Here is a 21,770-nt window from a genome sequence, read left to right on the forward strand (position 1 = left end):
GGTAGGCTATTGCAGAAATTCCGGAGGCATGAGATTCAGGGTGATTTAGCAGTTTGGATCAGAAATTGGTGGTTGATGGGAAATGTTCAGCCTGGAGTTCAGTTACTAGTAGTGTACCACAAGGATCTGTTTTGGGGCCACTGCTGTTTGTCATTTTTATAAATGACCTGGAGGAGGGCGTAGAAGGATGGGTGAGTAAATTTGCAGATGACACTAAAGTCGGTGGAGTTGTGGACAGTGCGGAAGGATGTTGCAGGTTACAGAGAGACATCGATAAGCTGCAGAGCTGGGCTGAGAGGTGGCAAATGGAGTTTAATGCAGAAAAGTGTGAGGTGATTCATTTTGGAAGGAGTAACAGGAAGACAGTGTACTGGGCTAATGGTAAGATTCTTGGTAGTGTGGATGAGCAGAGAGATCTCAGTGTCCATGTACATAGATGCCTGAAAGTTGCCACCCAGGTTGATAGGGTTGTTAAGAAGTAATACGGTGTGTTAGCTTTTATTGGTAGAGGGATTGAGTTTCGGAGCCATGAGGTCATGTTGCAGCTGTACAAAACTCTGGTGCAGCCGCATTTGGAGTATTGCGTGCAGTTCTGGTCGCCGCATTATAGGAAGGATGTGGAAGCATTGGAAAGGTGCAGAGGCGATTTACCAGGATGTTACCCGGTATGGAGGGAAGATCTTATGAGGAAAGGCTGAGGGACTTAAGGCTGTTTTAGTTAGAGAGAAGAAGGTTAAGAGGTGACTTAATTGAGGCATACAAGATGATCAGAGGATCAGATAGGGTTAAAGTGAGAGCCGTTTTCCTCGGATGGTGATGGCAAGCACGAGGGGAAATAGCTTTAAATTGAGGGGAGATAGATAAAGGGCAAATATCAGAGTAGTAAGGGCGTGGAATGCACTGCCTGCAGCAGTAGTGGACTCGCCAACATTAAGGTCATTTAAATGGTCATTGGATAAACATATGGATGATAAGGGAATAGTGTAGATGGGCTTTAGAGTGGTTTCACAGGTTGGCGCAACATCGAAGGCCGAAGGGCCTGTACTGCGCTGTAATGTTCTATGTTGTAAATGTTTCACTAGTTTTGCAATCAAAACTCATCTCCTTTCACCTCAAAGTTACTAGATTTAAAAAGAATTATTTTTAAAAATCTGCTTCAGGGAAGTGAGGGTTGAGGGGGAATGTGATTGAGCAAAATACTTAGAAAGCAATTTATTCTTAGTGCTAAAGAAAGTCTCAGTGACTTGGGCATACAGTTCAGTGGGGGAATCAAAGATTGAATAACAGCCCTGATTCAATAATGTGAATCACCAGTTCATATCTAGACAAGGTTATGATGATGTTGAGCTCTGCTTCTGTTGAGGTTATGTAAATTTGAAAAACCGACACAAGGCATGTTCGTGATGTAGGCTGAGAAACCCGAGACCTCAAAAGGAAACGATTGTAAAGAAGATTTCACATTCACTTACTGTCCTTTGATCCCCGTGACCTGGGTATTGAATCCAAGCTAATTTAGCTGTGAATTTTGTCCTGTGCTGTTTAGAACATAGAACATAGAACAGTACAGCACAGAACAGGCCCTTCGGCCCTCGATGTTGTGCCCTACTCAATGATCACCCTACTCAAACCCACGTATCCACCCTATACCCGTAACCCAACAAACCCCCCCACCTTAACCTTACTTTTTAGGACACTACGGGCAATTTAGCATGGCCAATCCACCTAACCCGCACATCTTTGGACTGTGGGAGGAAACCGGAGCACCCGGAGGAAACCCACGCACACACGGGGAGGACGTGCAGACTCCACACAGACAGTGACCCAGCCGGGAATCGAACCTGGGACCCTGGAGCTGTGAAGCATTTATGCTAACCACCATGCTACCGTTTAGTCCTGTGTTAATGGAGTTTCAGCCCTAGTTCTGTTTGATATAAATCATCATGCAGAATTTTACACTGTCGCAATCATAGGCTAGCCGTGGTAGCCACGAGATACCGATCTGACTGATGCAGCAGGAGACATTCTTCTGAGACTAATGTTAAGTCATCTTATGGGAGCAGTGTAAGGAGAGCTTCACTCACCATCTAGCTCGTACTCTACCTCATTTGCAAGTGCTTAATGGGACAACATGGAAGGTGCTTTTTTCTGCTTAATATGAATGAAAGGATAAAAAGAAATTCCCAATACTACCTCTCACCTTGGTAAACGTGCAGAAAGGGGAAGGACATAGTTTGGAATGTGTCAGGTTCTTTGTGGTTTAGAATACAGATGTGCTGTATGGTTCTGACACTAAAATAGGTGTGCATTGACTAACTCTTTCTTTCTTACAGTGAGTGAGGTTCTACAGCTGTGTGACGGCCTGCGAGATGATGTTCTTCCAGAGCTTGGAGTCCGCTTTGAGGACCATGAAGGTATTGAGCCTAATCAACCTACAAGTTATGATCTGTGGATTTTGCCAACTTCTACTTTACTGAGTGTGTTTTGAGATTTTCCATACACTAACAAAATAATTGTCATACAGTACTGAACTCTAATCATCATACCATTTTCCCAGTATTCTTTCATACTACTGTTGTGGTCCATGTGGGAACCAATAGCATAGATAGGACACGGAAAGGGGTTGAAGCTTGGGGATTATGAACAGCTAGGCACTAAATTAAAAAGCAGAAACTCAGAGGTAATCATCTCTGGGTTGTTACCTGAGCCACGAGCAAATTTATGTGGTGTAAATAGGATCTTAGAGAGTTGAATGCATGGCTCAAAGACTGATGTGGAAGAAACGGGATGTGATTCAAAGATCACTGGCAGCAATACAGGGGAAAACCAGTGCTATACTGTTGGGACGGCATTCACCAGAAACGCATTGGGACCAGTGCACTGGCGAGTCATTAGAGAAGGCTTTAAACCAAATAGTAGGGAAAGCAATCATGTAAGGAGAAATGTGATAAGTTTTTTTTTAAAGTATTTTTATTAAGGTTTTGCAGAATTTTTCATAATAAAACAGTAGTAACAATAATAACAAAACAAACTAGAGTGAACATTAACATAGTGCAAAAAGAGAATGTACAATAACAATTAAATAGACATTACCCCACGCAACTCAGCCTTCCCACACCATCTCAATGAAGCACTCACCCGCCCCCACCACCATGGATTGCTGCTGCTGACATTTTATTTTTCCCCAAGAAAGTCGACGAACGGCTGCCACCTCCGAGAGAACCCTAGCGTAGACCCTCTTGAAGCAACCTTTATTTTCTCGAGACTGAGAAGCCCAGCCATATCATTAACCCAAGTCTCTACACTCGGGGGGGGGGGGGGGGGGGGGGGGGGGGGGGGGGGGTTCGAGTCCCTCCACATTAATAAAATCCGTCTCCGGGCTACCAGGGAGGCAAAGGCCAAGACGTCGGCCTCTTTCGCCCCCTGAACTCCCAGGTCTTCTGACACTCCAAAGATTGCTATCTCTGGACTCGGCACCACCCGTGTGTTAAGCACCTTGGACATTGCCTTCGCGAACCCTTGCCAGAACACTCTAAGCTGCGGGCATCCCTAAAACATGTGGACATGGTTTGCAGGGCTGCCCTTGCACCTCACACAACTGTCTTCTAACCCCAAAAAACTTGCTCATTCTCGCTGCCGTCATGTGTGCCCGGTGGACCACCTTAAATTGAATTAGACTGAGCCTGGCACATGATGAGGAGGAATTAACCCTGCCCAGGACTCTGCCCACAGATGCAATGTGATAAGTTAAAGGGAAACAACAAGGTAATAGAGCAGAGTAGCGATTAGGGGATAAGAACATAAGAACTAGGAGCAGGAGTAGGCCATCTGGCCCCTCGAGCCTGCTCCGCCATTCAATTAGATCATGGCTGATCTTTTGTGGACTCAGCTCCATTTTCCGGCCCGAACACCATAACCCTTAATCCCTTTATTCTTCAAAAAACTATCTATCTTTACCTTAAAAACATGTAATGAAGGAGCCTCAACTGCTTCACTGCTCAAGGAATTCCATAGATTCACAACCCTTTGGGTGAAGAAGTTCCTCCTAAACTCAGTTCTAAATCTACTTCCCCTTATTTTGAGGCTATGCCCCCTAGTTCTGCTGTCACCCGCCAGTGGAAACAACCTGCCCGCATCTATCCTATCTATTCCCTTCATAATTTTAAATGTTTCTATAAGATCCCCCCTCATCCTTCTAAATTCCAACGAGTACAGTCCCAGTCTACTCAACCTCTCCTCATAATCCAACCCCTTCAGCTCTGGGATTAACCTAGTGAATATCCTCTGCACACCCTCCAGTGCCAGTACGTCCTTTCTCAAGTAAGGAGACCAAAACTGAACACAATACTCCAGGTGTGGCCGCACTAACACCTTATACAATTGCAACATAACCTCCCTAGTCTTAAACTCCATCCCTCTAGCAATGAAGGACAAAATTCCATTTGCCTTCTTAATCACCTGTTGCACTTGTAAACCAACCTTCTGTGACTCATGCACTAGCACACCCAAGTCTCTCTGAACAGCGGCATGCTTTAATATTTTATCGTTTAAATAATAATCCCGTTTGCTGTTATTCCTACCAAAATGGATAACCTCACATTTGTCAACATTGTATTCCATCTGCCAGACCCGAGCCCATTCACTTAACCTATCCAAATCCCTCTGCAGAATTCCAGTATCCTCTGCACTTTTCGCTTTACCACTCATCTTAGTGTCATCTGCAAACTTGGACACATTGCCCTTGGTCCCCAACTCCAAATCATCAATGTAAATTGTGAACAATTGTGGGCCCAACACGGATCCCTGAGGGACACCACTAGCTACTGATTGCCAACCAGAGAAACACCCATTTATCCCAACTCTTTGCTTTCTATTAATTAACCAATCCTCTATCCATGCTACTACTTTACCCTTAATGCCATGCATCTTTATCTTATGCAGCAACCTTTTGTGTGGCACCTTGTCAAAGGCTTTCTGGAAATCCAGATATACCACATCCATCGGCTCCCCATTATCTACTGCACTGGTAATGTCCTCAAAAAATTCCACTAAATTAGTTAGGCATGACCTGCCTTTAACGAACCCATGCTGCGTCTGCCCAATGGGACAATTTCTATCCAGATGCCTCGCAATTTCTTCCTTGATGATAGATTCCAGCATCTTCCCTATTACCGAAGTTAAACTCACTGGCCTATAATTTCCTGCTTTCTGCCTACCTCCTTTTTTAAACAGTGGCGTCACGTTTGCTAATTTCCAATCCACCGGGACCACCCCAGAGTCTAGTGAATTTCGGTAAATTATCACTAGTGCATTTGTAATTTTCCATCTCTTTTAGCACTCTGGGATGCATTCCATCAGGGCCAGGAGACTTGTCTACCTTTAGCCACATTAGCTTGTCCATCACTACCTCCTTAGTGATAACAATCCTCTCAAGGTCCTCACCTGTCATAGCCTCATTTCTATCAGTCGCTGGCATGTTATTTGTGTCTTCCACTGTGAAGACCGACCCAAAAAACCTGTTCAGTTCCTCAGCCATTTCCTCATTTCCCATTATTAAAACTCCCTTCTCATCCTCTAAAGGACCAATATTTACCTTAGCCACTCTTTTTTGTCTTATATATTTGTAAAAACTTTTACTGTCTGTTTTTATATTCTGAGCAAGTTTACTCTCATACTCTATCTTGCTCTTCTTTATAGCTTTTTTAGTAGCTTTCTGTTGCCCCCTAAAGATTTCCCAGTCCTCTAATCTCCCAGCAATCTTTGCCACTTTATATGCTTTTTCCTTCAATTTGATACTCTCCCTTATTTCCTTAGATATCCACGGTCGATTTTCCCTCTTTCTTCCGTCCTTCCTTTTTGTTGGTATAAACCTTTGCTGAGCACTGTGAAAAATCGCTTGGAAGGTTCTCCACTGTTCCTCAACTGTTCCACCATAAAGTCTTAGCTCCCAGTCTACCTTAGCTAGTTCTTCTCTCATCCCCTTGTAATCTCCTTTGTTTAAACACAAAACACTAGTATTTGATTTTACTTTCTCACTCTCCATCTGTATTTTAAATTCCACCATATTGTGATCGCTCCTTCCGAGAGGATCCCTAACTATGAGATCATGAATCAATCCTGTCTCATTACACAGGACAAGATCTAGGACCGCTTGTTCCCTCGTAGGTTCCATTACATACTGTTCTAGGAAACTATCGCGGATACATTCTATAAACTCCTCCTCACGGTTGCCTTGACCGACCTGGTTAAACCAATCGACATGTAGATTAAAATCCCCCATGATAACTGCTGTACCATTTCTACATGCATCAGTTATTTCTTTGTTTATTGCCTGCCCCACCATCTCGTTACTATTTGGTGGCCGATAGACTACTCCTATCAGTGACTTTTTCGCCTTACTATTCCTGATTTCCACCCAAATGGATTCAACCTTATCCTCCATAGCACCGATGTCATCCCTTACTATTGCCCGGATGTCATCCTTAAATAACAGAGCAACACCACCTCCCTTACCATCCACTCTGTCCTTCCGAATAGTTTGATAGAGTGTACAAAAGTAAGGGTGCACCAGCAGATAAGGCCAGAGATTGCAAAAATGGTAAAAGTATAGAGTTCAAGGCTCTGTATCTGAATGGGTATGGTATTTTTAACAAAATGGATGAATTATTCGTGCAGGTAGAAATAAATATGTATAACCTGATAACCATCATAGAACCATTAACATTCACCTGAGGAAGGAGCAGCGCTCCGAAAGCTAGTGTTTGATACAAACATGTTGGACTTTAACCTGGTGTTGTAAGACTTCTTACTGTGCTCACCCGAGTCCAACGTCGGCATCTCCACATCATGGCTACCATCATAGCGATATGGCTGCAGGGTGATTAAGACTGGGACCTGAATATTGAAGGATATTTGGCATTTCAAAAAGACATCAAGCTTGGAAACATTGGTGGGGTAGCTCTTGTTAATTAAGGATAACCTTGTACAGTAGTGAGAGATTACCTTAGCTCGAAATAGCAAAATGTAGAATCAGTTTGAATAAAGATAAGAAATAAGAAATGTAAAAGTTACTTGTGGGAGGAGTTTATAGGCCCCCTAGCAGTAGTTAAATTGTAGAACAGAGTATACAGGAAGAAATAAATGGTGCCTATAAGAAAGGTAATTATGGGTGACTTATAATCTACATGTAGATTGGGCAAATGAGATTAGCAAAGGAAGTCTGGAAAATTAGTTCATTGAGTGTATTCAAGATAGTTTCTTAGAGCACTGCCTTCTCGTGCAGAATTTGAAGGGGCCTTGAAGACCAGTGTAGCCACCTGGGGTGGCCACATCCCGATTCCAAAATGGACATTCGCAAGGAATGCAGGGAAAAACGGACAACACTAGAGAAAACAAGCAGGTGCAAGGTTTCCTGTGTATTAAGAGTTGCAGAACCCAGACTGAACTGAAACCAATAGCCATTAACATATTAATGAGCTATCTCCAGGGACAAAAAGAAACATTGAAACAATCGAGACCAGGACAGACTCCCCGGCGCCAGTGGGAGCTAAAACAAAGGCAGGCCAACGGCCACATAGGGCCCGCCCAACGATCAGGGAACAACTCCGGTATTGGAGAAAATCAATACGAACGATTGGGACATGGTCCAATTAATTGGGACCAAGTCCGGGGTCCGCCCAGAAGGGCGCGAAACCCCTGGGGACTATAAAACAGAGTCCCCAAGTTCAGTTCGCTCTCTTGGAAGCTCGTGGAAGATCTCTTCACCTTCACCTTGGCTTTTGGCTCTCAGCGACGAGAGGCCCGCCAAGCACCAACCAAGTAAGTCTACGGTCAACGCACACTACGAGATAGACGCTCCTAGCTATTATCCTATCCCAGTTCGAAGCCAGCAGTATCAGAACCGGACAACGGCCATTGTTCCTCTGACTGAGTGGGCCACTCGAAGCTAAGTACAGGCTTTAGTAGTAGTTGTAGTTTAGCGAATAGAGTTTATGCGTGAGTAATAATTCACTGTGTGTGTAAATAAATGTGTATTGATTTCAAACTTACTAACTGGTGTATCAAGTCATTGATCAGCACTTGGCTTTGAACCCTGTGGTGGTATCAGAAAGATACCTGGCGACTCTTGAGCAAAGGTTATTAAAACAGAGCAAATTAAGGGAAAGCATAATGAGCAACACCAGGAAATGAGGCAGGCTGGGAGAATAATTAGGTGGAAATCAACATTTTGGTTTCCTCACAACAGGTTGAGTTCTTGTAATAGCAAGTTGTGGACTTCCTGTGGCGGCCATGGAGTGAATGGTCGCGCACTTGGTGGCTCCCATTTAAGGTGAATTTTGTTGGCCCTTCCCCACCCATATGGGTTTTTTTTGTGAGTGCAAAGGTTATGTGAGTGCCCAGGGAAGGTAATACTCCTCTGGTGTACGGATCAGAGGGCAAAAAGTGCCACGAGAAAGAGCGAGCAGCTGAAGCAAGAAGGTTTTCGCGGTGCATCTCAGGTGAAAATGGCAAAGGGGAAGGGGTCGACGGAGCAGCCAGTGGAGTTTCTGAACGGAAAGTGCCAGCAGCAGCGAAAAGAGACTTTGGAAGACCTGACTACAGTGGTGAAGCTGCTTAGAGCTGCGATTGAGAGAGTGGAGCAGAGTTTGGAGGCTCGGGGCCTGGTGATTCAGAAAGTGGATGAGGCAGTGGGGGAGCACGAGGAGCGGATGGCCTCATTGGAGATGGAGTTGGGGATGGTGGTGCACAGCCAGAAGAGGCTGAGAGAGATTAGAGAATCTGGATAACTGTTCCAGGAGACAGAACCTGAGGATTGTTGGGATCCCTGAGGATATCGAGGAAGCGTAAGCCACCAAGCATTTGTCAAGGATGCTGGAAAGGTTGATGGGGGGAGGGGGCCTTTGACTGGCCCCTTGAGCTGGATCGGGCACGCAGGGCGCTGAGGAGGAGGCCATCGGTGGGGGAGCCACCGAGAGTGCTGGTGGTGCGACTGCAACGATTCTTGGACAAAGAAAAGATTTTGAAAAGGGCAAAGCAGACTTGGAAATGCACCGAGAAGGGAGTGAGCTGCAAGTCTACCAGGACCTGAACGCAGAGTCGGCGAAGAAGAGGGCCGGGTTCAACCGGATAAAGGCTGCCCTCTTTAAGAAGGGGGTGAAGGTTGGGATTTGGTACCCTGCCCTCTTGTGGGTGACACATCAGAAACAGAAGATTTATTTTGACTCGCCAGAGGAGGAGATGGACTTTGAGGGGCCATGGACTGGGAGGAGTGTGAGGACACTGAACTTTGGAGAGGAGCTTTGTGTACATTGTAAAGTGCATGGGGTGGCGCGTTTGAGGGGGTTTCAATGAGGAAGCGACAATGGTGAATGTGCCTTTTGTTTCTCTTTGTGGGTGGTTGGGAGGACTGCAGGGGAGGGTTGAGAAGACGTCCAAGGCCTTGGGCGAGGGTCACCATGCTACCTGGTGGCTAGTTAGTGGGAATGAGGTGGGGGTTGTCAGAAGGAAAGGATGGCGGGGGATGGGTTGTTTTTTTGTTTAAGGGGGGGGGAGGGTTGCTGACATGGATGTACTTGGTGTGGCGTAGTTGGAAGGGAGAGATGGCAGCAAGCATGCGAAGAGTGCGTGACGCAGGCCAGGAGCTGGCTCTAAAAAGGGTATTGCTGATCGGCAGAGGAGGCAATCAAGACGCTATAAGACGGTGGGCAGTTGCGGAAGGCCAGAGGGGGCAGTTTATGAGTATGGGGAGAAAGCTGTAGGATGCTGGCCCATTAGTTGAGGAAGCAAGTCAGAGAGATTGGCGAGTGATGGATGAGAGGGGTAAGATGGTGATGGACCCGGAGGGAATGAATGGGGCAAATGAGGCCTTTTATAGGAGGCTCTATGGGTTGGAGCCCCCGAAAGGGGAAGAGGGGATGCAGCAGTTGCTGGATGGGTTGGAGTTTCCCAATGTGGAGGGGGGTCGGGTTCAGAGCCTGGGGGCCCCAATTGGGTTGAGGGAGGTGATGGATGACATGGGTGCGACGCAGATAGGGAAGACCCCGAGGCTGGACGGGTTCCCAGTGGAGTTTTATAAAACGTTTGGGGTGGGGCTGGGGCCACTGCTGGTGAGGATGTATAATCACAGGCTTCCAACTCCCTGATTTTAAAGAAGGATAAGGACCCAGAGTAGTGTGGGTCGTACCACCCAATATCGTTATTGACTGTTGATGCCAAGCTATTGGCGAAGTTGCTTGCATAGTGGGTTGAGGAACGTGTGCCGGGGTGATGGGGGAGGACCAGATGGGTTTTGTGAAGGGAATACCGTTGTTGGCAAATGTGCAGAGGTTACTTAACGCGATTATGATACCCTCTGAGGGGCAGGAGGTGTGGTGGTGATGGACGGGGAGAAAGCTTTTGATCGGATGGAGTGGGCATATTTGTTTGAGGTGCTGGGGCAGGTTGGGTTCGGACGGGGGTTTGTGGATCTGGTCCAGCTGCTGTACAAGGAGCTGGTGGCGAGTGTCCGGACGAATCGAGTGAGTTTGGGGTACTCTGGGCTACATTGTGGGACGAGGCAGTGGTGCCCAATGGTTTTCGCCTTTGTGATAGAGCCGTTGGCAATGGCGCATCGGGCGCATCGGGATTGATCAGGGTTGGAGGGGGGGGGCGGAGGAGGTGCCGAGCATAGGCTTTGGTTATATAAAGGGTGACTTGTTATTATATATTTTGGACCCGATGGGCAGCATCGGGGGGATTATGGAGATCAGGGGGGAATTTGACCGGTTTTCGGGATATAAATTGAATATGGGAAAGAATGATCCCGATCGATAAGAGGTGGGGTGTGTTGCCGCTGTCGCTGGCTGGGCGGGTGCAGACGGTGAAAATGGTTCATCGATTTCTTCAAGGAGAATTGAGGGGTGGGGGGGGGTTAAAATGGGGGTGGCAGGATGTGGCGGGGTGTTGGTGTCAGAGGGTTTGGAGAGTTCTGCTTGTTTACTGTGTTGATGTGTTCTTTTGATATTCTGTGTATATTTGTAAATAACCAGTTGTGTGTCAGCAGGCATCACATCACGCCACCTAGTGGCAGGAACCTATTTACCATGTATCTGCAAAGCAGAAGTACCAATTGAATGGAAACTTCACAAATTAAGTCATATCTTAAATATTAAGTCATCACCGCACAGGGAATTTGCTCCTATTTCCCAACGGCACAAGGATGGCAAGCATCAGGAGAGATTGTGCAATCTTTGGATCTCGGGTGAAGCTCCGTCTTTGTCTAATTCAGTTCCTCCTGAGACCTCCACCTAAGGTCTCCCAACATCACAGCTATCAGTCTTCAGCCAATTTGATTCACTCCACTTGATATCAAGAAACGGCTGAAGGCACTAAAAACTGCAGAGGCCATAGGCCCTGAAAAGATTCCAGCCCTAGGCAGCATTTGACCTAGTGTGGCATCAAGAAGCCCCAGCAAAACTGGAGTCAATGGGAATCAGGAGGGAAACTCTCCACTGGTTGGATTCATACCTAGCACAAAGGAAGATTGTTGTGGTGATTGCAGTCAGTCATCTCAATTCCAGGACATCACTGCAGGAGTTCCTCAGGGTAGTGTCCTAGGTCCAACCATCTTCAGCTGCTTCATCAATGACCTTCCTTCCATCATAAGGTCAGAAGTGGGGATGTTCACTCATGATTATGTTCAGCACCATTCGTGATGCCTCAGCTACTGAAGCAGTCCATGTCCAAATGCAGCAGGACCTGGACAATATCCAGGCTTGGGCTGGCAAGTGGCAAGTAACATTCGCACCACACAAGGGCCAGGCAATGACCATCTCCAACAAGAAAGAATCTAACCATCGGCCTTTGACATTCAATGGCATTATCATTGCTGAATTCCCCACTATCAACATCTTGGGGTTTACAACTGACCAGAAACTGAACTGGTCTAGCCAGATAAATACTGTGACTACAAAAGCAAGTCTGAGTCTAGGAATCCTGCAGCAAAAACTCACTTCCTGACTCCCCAAAGCCTGTCTGCCGGTGACAAGCACACTTCAGGAGAATGATGAGATACTCTCCACTTGTTTGGATGAATGCAGCTCCAACAAAACTCAAGAAGCTCGACACCATACAGGACAAAGAAGCCCGCTTGATTGGTACTCCATCTACAAACATTCACTCCCCCCACCACCAACACAGTAGCAGGAGTGTGTATCATCTTCAAGATGCACTGCAGGAATTCGGCAGGACCTTCCAAATCCACAATTGCTATCATCTAAAAGACAACAGATACATGGGAACATCACCACCTAGAAGTTCCCCTCCAAGTCGCTCACCGTCCTGACTCGGAAATATATGACTGTTCCTTCACTGTACCTTGTGTCAAAATCCTTGGAACTCCCTGAAAACACTGTGGGTATACCTGCACCACATGGACTGCAGTGGTTCAAGAAGGCAGCTCACCACCACCTTCTCAAGGGCAGTTAGGGATGGGCAATAAATATTGGCCTCGTCAGAAATGCCCACATCGTGCAAATGAATACATAAAACAGATTTGTGCTCAGAACTAGCTGTGCCCCTTGCCAAGCTATGTCATTACAGCTAAAAACTGGCAATGTGGAAAACTGCCCAGGTATGGCCTTTCTGCAAAAAGCAGGCAAAATCCAACCTGGCCAATTACCGCCCCATTAGTCTACTCTCAATCATCAACAAAGTGATGGAAGGGGCTGTCAACAGTGCTATCGAGCAGCATTTGTTCAGCAATAACCTGCTCACTAACACTCAGTTTAGGTTCTGTGAGGGCCACTCACCTCCTGACCTCATTACTGCCTTGGTTCAAACCTGGACAAAAGAGCTGAACTCAAGTAGAGATGAGAATGACTCCACTTAACAATTGAGACAGCATTTGACCGAATGGCATTAAGGAGCCTGAGCAAAATTGGAATCAATGGGAATTGGGGAGAAAAATCCTCACTCCTGGGAGAGTTGAGGGTGACAGATGGAAGGTCAAGGGTCACCGGCACTGGGTTAAGTGTAATGGTTGGAGTCTGGAGGTGATTGAGAGGGAAGGCAGAGGGTGCTGTTATAGAGGTCAAGAGTGATGGGAGGTTGCTTGAGGGTGACAGGTAGGGTAAAGGTGGATGGAATGCAGCTGCACTCTGCAGTTCCATCAACATGGTTACTGACACTGATTGAGCTGGCAGGAGATCAAGTTCTTGTGGGACGAGATCTCTGTAGGATGGGAGGAGTCCTCGGTATGGCCCGTGGTTGGGTTATACATTCCCATTGATCTACTGCAGCTACTTTATGGATTAAAGCCTTGGACATGGAGGTAGTCATATCTTTGCCTACCTGCCTTCACACAGTTCATTTTGTGGGTTTACTATGGATCTCAAACACCCAATCTTCAAATTTGGGTGGTGGAGAAGACCATTTGCCAGAATTGGGCCATGGCTGAATGGCACCATGAGAAAGAAAAGTGTTGACACCAGCAAAGCGGGAAGGAGGTCAGGAGGAAGGCAGTCAGGGCCATCATTGGCGAGCATTAGCGTATCAGCGCGTATTCAGAATGCATAGCATCTACCTTCAGATGTCTGAGAGGCAATGTTGTGGTTAGCTTAGGCTTTCCTCAGAGGCGGTTACTTACTTGTGTTCTCTCTTTTAATAAGCCCTTTGGATTTGGAGGGAACTTGATGCTAATCGCCCTCAAAAGTTACTGGGGCACTGAATTTCCATGCTCGCGGATTAAACCAGGGGTACTCTGGGGACGTTTGTGGCTTATCCCAGGCTGCAACACAGATGCTTCAGGGAGGTGGCTTATGCTCTGTTCAAAAGGACCAACAAATTCATTAAGTTCACAACCAATGCTGACAGGCAGGTTGTAAGAGCAGTGGACTTCAACATCATCGCACGGTTCTCATAAGTGCGGGATCGAATTGACTGAGGTTACATGGCCATTAGAGCTTCCTGGGAACTGCCAGCCACATGAATATGGAACGGGTTACACTCCCTTAATGTTTAACTAGTCTGTGACCATAGAAAACAAGTTATGCAAGTCTGTTTTGTTTCCCAAGAAGGTCTCATGACTCAGACATTTGATTCAACTCCCATATCCCAAAGTTATTTGAAGCCTCTGCCCACATGCAAGGCTGAATTCTGACTGATGACACCAGTGCGTCATCCATACAGCCCACAAGGGGTGTTACAACACCGAACAACCAGGGCAATCATAGAGCAGACCATTGGCTTGCTGCAAATAGGCTTCCACTGCCTTGACTGCTCTGGCAGTGCATTACAGTACACACCACACAGGGTATCCAAAATTGTTATGGTCTGTTGTGTATTGCCCAACATGGTATTGCAAAGGGAAGAGCAATTACCATTGAGAATATGGAGGAGGTTCTCTCCTCCGTGACTCACTGGGCAAGTGCTCGGTCAATTCCAGCCTCTCTTGATCCAGACTCACAACACAGGTGAAATTAAATTTTATTTAAAATACCTGAGGTCCTTGGTTAAGCCCAATAAACTAGTCACTAGGTTTGTAACTTTACAACACAGTAGTAACCTTTTATTATGTACAGTATTACAATTAAACTGACAGAAAATGTAACTATCTACTACCCCACTCTATACACACAGACAAGCAACATTGAGGGGAAAGAAAGGTGGAAAGGGAAATAAAATAGAAATAAAAATAAAAGGATATGGATTTTTGATGCACTGGGATGACTTCCATCAGTGTCTTTCTAAAGTTCAGGCTTTTGTTTTGTACTCCTTCCTTCTCTGCTTAAGATGGTTTTCTCTGCAGACTCAGCATAATTTCAGGTTCACAGTAAATGATGTGCCAGGCACTCACTGCTTTCAGAACAATAGAGCAGTTATTTCACTTCAGCAAGGTTGAGTGTGTTCCTTTCATTTCCAAGGACAAACACTTCTGCCAAGTTTTCTCAAAAAGCATCATACAAGAACCAGCCACTGGCTGTTGTCAAGCAGAACACTGTTGCTGGCCAACCCACCGAATGCCAGTTAACCAATCAAACCAACTCCCTCCAAAGCTGATTCCGAAAATCCGCTCGATGCTGAAGAGTCAGACTTCTCCTTTCCAAGATTCAAAGCATGGGAACACAATGTCCTGGCAACCAGGCAGGCTGTTTCAAATTTGAATCTTCTGCTTAAAGACACATCCCGATTATGGGTCCAAGGACCAAAATAATAAAATTAATGAAATGGAACCGGATGGAATCTTACAAGAGGAATTTTGAGAAAGAGGACAGAGATATTGTGACACCTTTCGAAGATACCAGGGCTATGGAAAGAGGTTAAGGGCTGTCAGGGTCAACCTCCTCTTTAATGAAATGAAAATCGCTTATTGTCACGAGTAGGCTTCAATGAAGTTACTGTGAAAAGCCCCTAGTCGCCACATTCCGGCGTCTGTCCAGGGAGGCTGGTACGGGAATTGAACCGTGCTGCTGGCCTGCTTGGTCTGCTTTAAAAGCCAGCTATTTAGCCTGGTGAGCTAAATCAGCTTGCACAGGAATGAGGCACCTTCCTGACCAGCAATACATCACCTGCAAAGTATTGTCTGCTTTGAATGTGTGCACATTTCTGCCAGCCTGCAGCCCGAACCTCCAAGGATATATGCTTTGCACTTGCACCAAAGTCACTGAGGTTATAATGAGTGACCCTGCTGCTCCTTGCACACAGTGACAGGGTCATCTCCTTGGCATGCCATTTATGGGAGGGCCACCAGAGGCTGCATATTGAGCCATGTCGCCCTGTCTTGACAATACAAAGGAAGCCATACACATCATCATGCAATAAAGTCTGAACCCAAACACACCATGACATTGCTACCCACACAAGTGAGATGTCCCTCAGTACACTTCACTCAACAGTGATTGCCAGTCATGAAGCATAATAGTACAATATGCTCTCTGAATGAGAACATCCTAAAAAATGCAAATGATGCACACAACTATCAAGTGAAACAAATGTAATGTGAGATATAAACATGTGCATAAATTTACAGTTTCTCAACACCCATGCCACCATTGTACCCACAAAATATTTAAATTTCCCCTTATGCCCATTATGCCTTGGTGTGGTCGTGACATCCAAAGCTGAGGAGGAAGCTGGCTACTGAGACCAATGGTCATTGCATAAAATGATCTTGGTGGCTGTCTTTGTGGTCCGATGATTTTGGGGTCTCATGCACAGTTGCAGGGGCACCTTGTTTAGCCCTGCCTAGTGGAAACTTTGGGGTCATTGATGCCTGGGGGCTGTTTGCCTTCAATTCTATTAGCGAACCCTCAATGACCCGTGTAAGTGTGAACTGATGAAGAATGAGGGAGAGGTGGAAGACAGTGTATCCTCTGGATGTTTGTTGTATCTTCGGATTGTGAAGTTTTATTCAATTTACCGGTTGTTCTTGAGACATTGCTGAAACTCAGTAGAAATTCAAGTTAAAAACTTGTCAGGTGCAAATAAGAATTGTTTTATTTGAAGTTCATTGGTTACAACTTGAATTTCATTTAAAAGGTAGTTTGTAGACAATTTGATTTTCTTCAAAGAATCACAGGAATTATCTTCTGAGACAATAGCCTGAACACAACTTTAAAAGTCAACGGCTGAAGTCAAAGTATGAAAATGAAATAGGAATACAGAACTCTTTTCTAATTCTCTTCCTTTACTTTCTCTCTCTCTCTCTTTCTGTCTTTCTTCTCTTTGACTCTTTCCTGTCTCTTTCTCTCTGTCTCTTTCTTCCTTTCTTTCTCTGTCTCTTTCTGTCTAAAATGGTGGCCAAGTCATCCATGGATATACTATTTCATATCTGTCTTAAGCGATCCGATCACACCCCAATATAATCCTAATTGGTTTAAGCTATATTCAAAACACATTTGATTTGATAACAAGCCGTCCATCCTCACGATGCAACGCCACTTCCAATTGTTGCTTATCTGCAACAATTGAGACGTTATGTCATCTCATCATACTATAATTCCGAAAATATAATTGAAACTGTCTTAACACAGTCTAAAATGTTTCGGCTTGCATACGTTATGGAATGTGGTTCAGGCTGTTATCACAAGTGGCCTGAAATCAGAACAATGGAGCCTTTAATGCTTCCACCTTATTGCCATGAGATTCAGCCCATGCCCTTGGAAAAATGTGATGTTTTTATCAGTGGTTCTGTGTTTTCCAAACTCATGTCTGAGTTTGGAAATTGTATGTTTCTTTCATTTTAAAACTGGGATTTAATATTTATGCTTTAAACAGCTTTTTTTTACCTATATTAAGTGTATTTAAAATACCTGACTTCTACAATGTTGTAGGTCTTCATCCTCCGAGGTGTTGTTTTCTTCCTTGGGTTGGGCCTTTGCACACAATGACGATGACCTGCAGTGGCGAATAATATGGAGAAGTAGAGGAAATCACAGATTCACCCTTGTCTCTAGCGTGTCTTATGTCTCAACACCAGGTTGGACATTGGCGCGTTGCTGGTTGGCTAATCCAGCCTTGCCGTCTACAATTGAATGGCTGCCCTGCTATCCCATAGTCTCTGCGACTTTCTTCCCACGTGGTTTTGGAATCTTCTCTCAGGAACACCTCCTTCTAACTTGCTCCTCTCCTTGACATTGGTCTCCTTATCCTGCATGATGAAGTGGAGACTTGGTGATATGTCAAGAGACACCTAGTTCTCTTGTCCCCATGCCACTTGCTGGCCCGACATTATAACTGGTAGTCATTTGCTTCAACATGCGCAGCTGTCATGCAGCGTGGCCTCTATTGCCATGGGTAGTGAGGATGACCACACATTTTCCAGCCTGACCACTCTCCCCATTTGCAAATTTCATTACTTAATACCCTCATGAGAGATCCTTTGATGCAATGTCACATTGCCCCTGGCAGATCACAGGTGGTCTTTGACCCTTTGGCGTGTCTGCTCATTTTCTCTGTGATCACCGTCCAGGCCACTGTGATCAAACAGGAGGATCTTCTATTGCCATCCCTGTGGAGGAGAGCGCCCTGTTACCAGATGGCCTGGAAGGGAACATGCAAGGAGGCATCGCTGAACAGCGGAGCTGCTCTTTGTATCCAGACATGTTGCTGATGGGGATCTAGGGAGATTCTTGCTGTTGGGGAGAGTCAAACAAGATGCTTGCTGCAGACAAGTTGGAGGAATGAGGAGAGGAGAAGGGAGAGTGAGGGGGATTAATTTACAGAAGCTTCCAAGGAGGATGGATCATGTGGTTCAGAAAAGCATTGTTCACTGGTCCCGCAGGTGGAAGATCTTGCTGCAACCTCCTACCAGTTCACCCTGCCTGCAGAGACTGGGTGCTTGTAGAGGTGGGACTTAACCCATTGCAAAATTAAATTGAGTAAGGTGACGGTGTTTGCTTGCTGCCACTGTGCGATTGCATATGGTTCACATACCCACTACATACATTTAAGATTTATATTGTAATGTGTTTCAGCTCCTGGCATGAGTGGAAGTGAAACGCCCTCTGGGTCCTGCTGTTGAGAGCCACACTCTTCTGACTCAAATCTGCCTATTGTCAGCACCCTCCCTGTTCATTCTTGGAAAGGGCCCCATGGTTTCCTTAGCTGCTCCATTGCATTTTTAAAGTTGTGTTAGTTATGGGTATGCTTGTGCCTCAATTGTAATCTTCAAAATAACACTTTCTACTGCACTAAAATGGACAATAGTCCTGAGAACCTTTGTTCCACCACCCATTTCATCCAATCCCAGGCCACAGAGGCTCATTGTAATTCTCACACCCACTACTCTACCAGCTAATTCAGCTAATTAATCATTAATGAGGATTGAACTTGGATGATCATATTTACTTCTGTTACTGTGTAATTTATTACTCACTGAGTTATTGAAGTAACTTCAAAATGACTTTTAAGAATTGATTCTGTAGTTTAACCAAACCACCTTTTGGATGACTGTGTGATTTTCCTCTGGGTGCTCTGGTTTCCCCCACAGTCCAAAGATGTGCAGGTTGGGTGGATTGGCCATGCTAAAATTGTCCCTTGGTGTCCAGGCATGTGCAGGTTAGGTTACCGTGGGGAGTAGGGTGGGATGGGCAGGTGAGTGGATCTAGATAATATTTGGAGAGTCGGTTTGAGTACCCGGGTTCAATCCCTGCCCCAGGTCACTGTCCATGTGGAGTTTGCACATTCTCCCCATGTCTGCATGGGTCTCCCCCCACAATCCAAAGATGTGCAGTAGGTGAATTGGCCACGCTAAATTGCCCCTTAATTGGAAAAACATAATTGGGTATTCTAAATTTATTTTTAAAAAGTATTTGGAGGGTTGTTGCAGACTCGATGGGCCAAATGGCCTCCTGCACTGCAGGAATTCTATGATAATACAATGACTGTGATTCTCCGTTCGGCACTGCTCTGATCGGGACTCTATGATCGGGGATCCCCATCAAGTGGCGAATCCTGCGTCGGGGCAAAAACTGGATCAACGGCAGGCGGCACACCCATCCCTAGTCTCCACTCCTGGCCCGCTGGCCATAGCAGGCTTCCTGCACCGCACTGGCGGGAACATGGAAACAGCTGATTTATATGGATTTCAATACAATGAACGGGCTGAAAGCCTGAATCTTGCCCCCCCATTATAGCCCGACCCCCACAGCGCGAACTCCACCGGGCAGGCTTTTGTGTGATTATTGCCAAGCATAGTTCTAGCACGATGGACCCCAAGGGAGCTCGAGGGATTTAGCCCACTGATCTTCTGCTAATGCCAGGCTGCAGAGGGAGGGTCCCGCAAGGGTCCTGGGGGACTTGTTATTCTTGTTATGATTGATAGTTCCTGACCACTTCAACAGTGCTAAGTGCTTTCTATGGTTAGAAAAGAGGAACTGAAACCACTTAGCTGCTTTGATGTGGTCAGGAGCTGTCAATCATAACAAGAATATTTATAAACATTGCAGTTAGAATCAATGATGGTACTTCAGATGCATGCAAGCATGAAGGGAACTATAAATAACCAAACCTTCTGGCAGTTGTGTTTAAACCATTAAATTGTCAATCAAAGACGAGTGAAAGGTACTGCTCTGTGAAATTGAATGAATGCATACCATTTCAAAGGATTTTTGGGAGATTTTAAGCCTTTGAATTGTGGGCTTTCTAGAAAGGCAGGCACTTTAAAAAGCAGCAGTTTTAAAATCATAGTTCTGTGGGAGCAGGTGTGAGGAAAGGGAAAGTCTTCTTGGCTTGATTCTTCAATGAACTGTCAGATCTGGTCTGTACCCGTCAGGCAGAGCAGTTCAGTTTGAGAAGACCACTTCAGAGTTTAAACAGATCAGACCAGGATGAAGAATTTGAACAGAGGACTACCTGAGATCACCATACTAAGAGGGTTTGTCAGGTTGCCCAGGGCTGGAAGGGGCAGTCCAGATACTGGACCCCCATCCCAGGGGAGGGACTCAGGGTCTACCCTTTGCCCACAACTTGAGCCCATCCAATGCCCAGGACCCTTGAGAGAGGGGGACCCCGCTTTGTGGCCTGGCAGCAACAAAAGAGCACGGGAGCAATGGGCTCACCTCCTTACCCCGACTTGGGGTCCATCACACCAGGCTAGAGTGTCAGTGCCATGGTGTCAGGGGGCAGTGCACTGTGGCATTGCTGAGAGGCAGGGACTGAAGGAGATGCCTGGGGGATAGTGCTGGAGGTTGGATGGCTGAAAGGGAGGGGGGGCGCAGCCTGAGGGTGTTGCATCACCCTCATGCGCTTGTGATGTGTGGGGCTGAACCTTTATTCCCGTGGCAGGGTGAAAGGATGCCCCTCCTTCCTGAGGAGTTGGGGTGCAAGAAAATCAGCAAGAAGATCAACATTTGGGCTGTGGGGAGGGGAGGCCTGCTGTTGGACGCTAGGGTTGGGATGGTTGTTCAAAATGGCGGGCAGTAATTGGGAAGGGAAACGTCATGCTTGTGGCCATGTATAAATTTGCATGGCAACAGAATGGGAATAGCACTTGGGCAACGCTCCTAACATCAGCAGGTACCAGTCCCAATTCTCTACTGGCAGGAGCACTTGCACTCTGGAACGGAGAATCGCGTTCAATGAGTAGCTGATTGTCATAAACAAAAGAGTACCAGGTTTCATCCCAGTCTGCTACATAGGCGCTCTACAGGCTACATGACTTCTGGTTAGGAATAGACAAAAGATCTGTTCAACAGCTTTATCCAGATTAGTAACCAGTGATTGTGATAGAAAGGTATAAAGTCGGGGCGGCAAGGTGGTTAGCACTGCTTCCTCAGGGCGCCAAGGACCCGGGTTCGATCCCGGCGCCGGTTCACTGTCCGTGTGGAGTTTGCGCATTCTTCCCATGTCTGTGTGGGTCTTACCCCCACAACTCAAAGATGTGCAGGAGGGGTGGATTGGCCATGCTAAAACTGCCCCTTAATTGGGGAAAACAAATTGGGTACCTTAAATTTAAAATAAAAGAAAAGTATAAAGTTGAAAAGGCATGATGAAGATCGTTGAAAAGCTATGACATGTTTCATTTTTGATGTTTTTATTCCTGTTGGTGTGCTCTCCTGTGGAAAAGCTAATGTTTAATATTTGACTATCTGGCACAGCACTGAACCACACAGAGTAACAGATTCCAGGATAGCACTTGGGAGTGTTCTAATTTGCCTTAGTAAAAAACAAAGACTTGCATTTATACAGTGTTTTTCACAGCCTTGGGTCACCTCAAAGCACTTTACAACCAATGAAGTACTTTTGAACTGTACTCATTGATGTAGTGTAGGAAACATAGCAGCCAGGTTGCACAT

The 21,770-nt window shown here is 45.9% G+C and overlaps 1 protein-coding gene across 3 annotated transcripts in view; it reads left to right on the plus strand.

Annotated features, from left to right (window-relative positions):
- cars1 (cysteinyl-tRNA synthetase 1) overlaps positions 1–21,770 on the plus strand; it is a 130,764-nt gene that overhangs the window by 95,543 nt on the left and 13,451 nt on the right. For all 3 annotated transcript variants that reach the window (XM_038807524.1, XM_038807522.1, XM_038807523.1), the window contains one exon: positions 2,331–2,411. In XM_038807524.1, the coding sequence (XP_038663452.1) occupies positions 2,331–2,411 (81 nt within the window). The remainder of the gene's footprint in view (positions 1–2,330; positions 2,412–21,770) is intronic.

The sequence above is a fragment of the Scyliorhinus canicula genome, chromosome 9 (genome assembly GCF_902713615.1).
Source record: "Scyliorhinus canicula chromosome 9, sScyCan1.1, whole genome shotgun sequence".
Classification (NCBI taxonomy): Eukaryota; Metazoa; Chordata; class Chondrichthyes; order Carcharhiniformes; family Scyliorhinidae; genus Scyliorhinus; species Scyliorhinus canicula.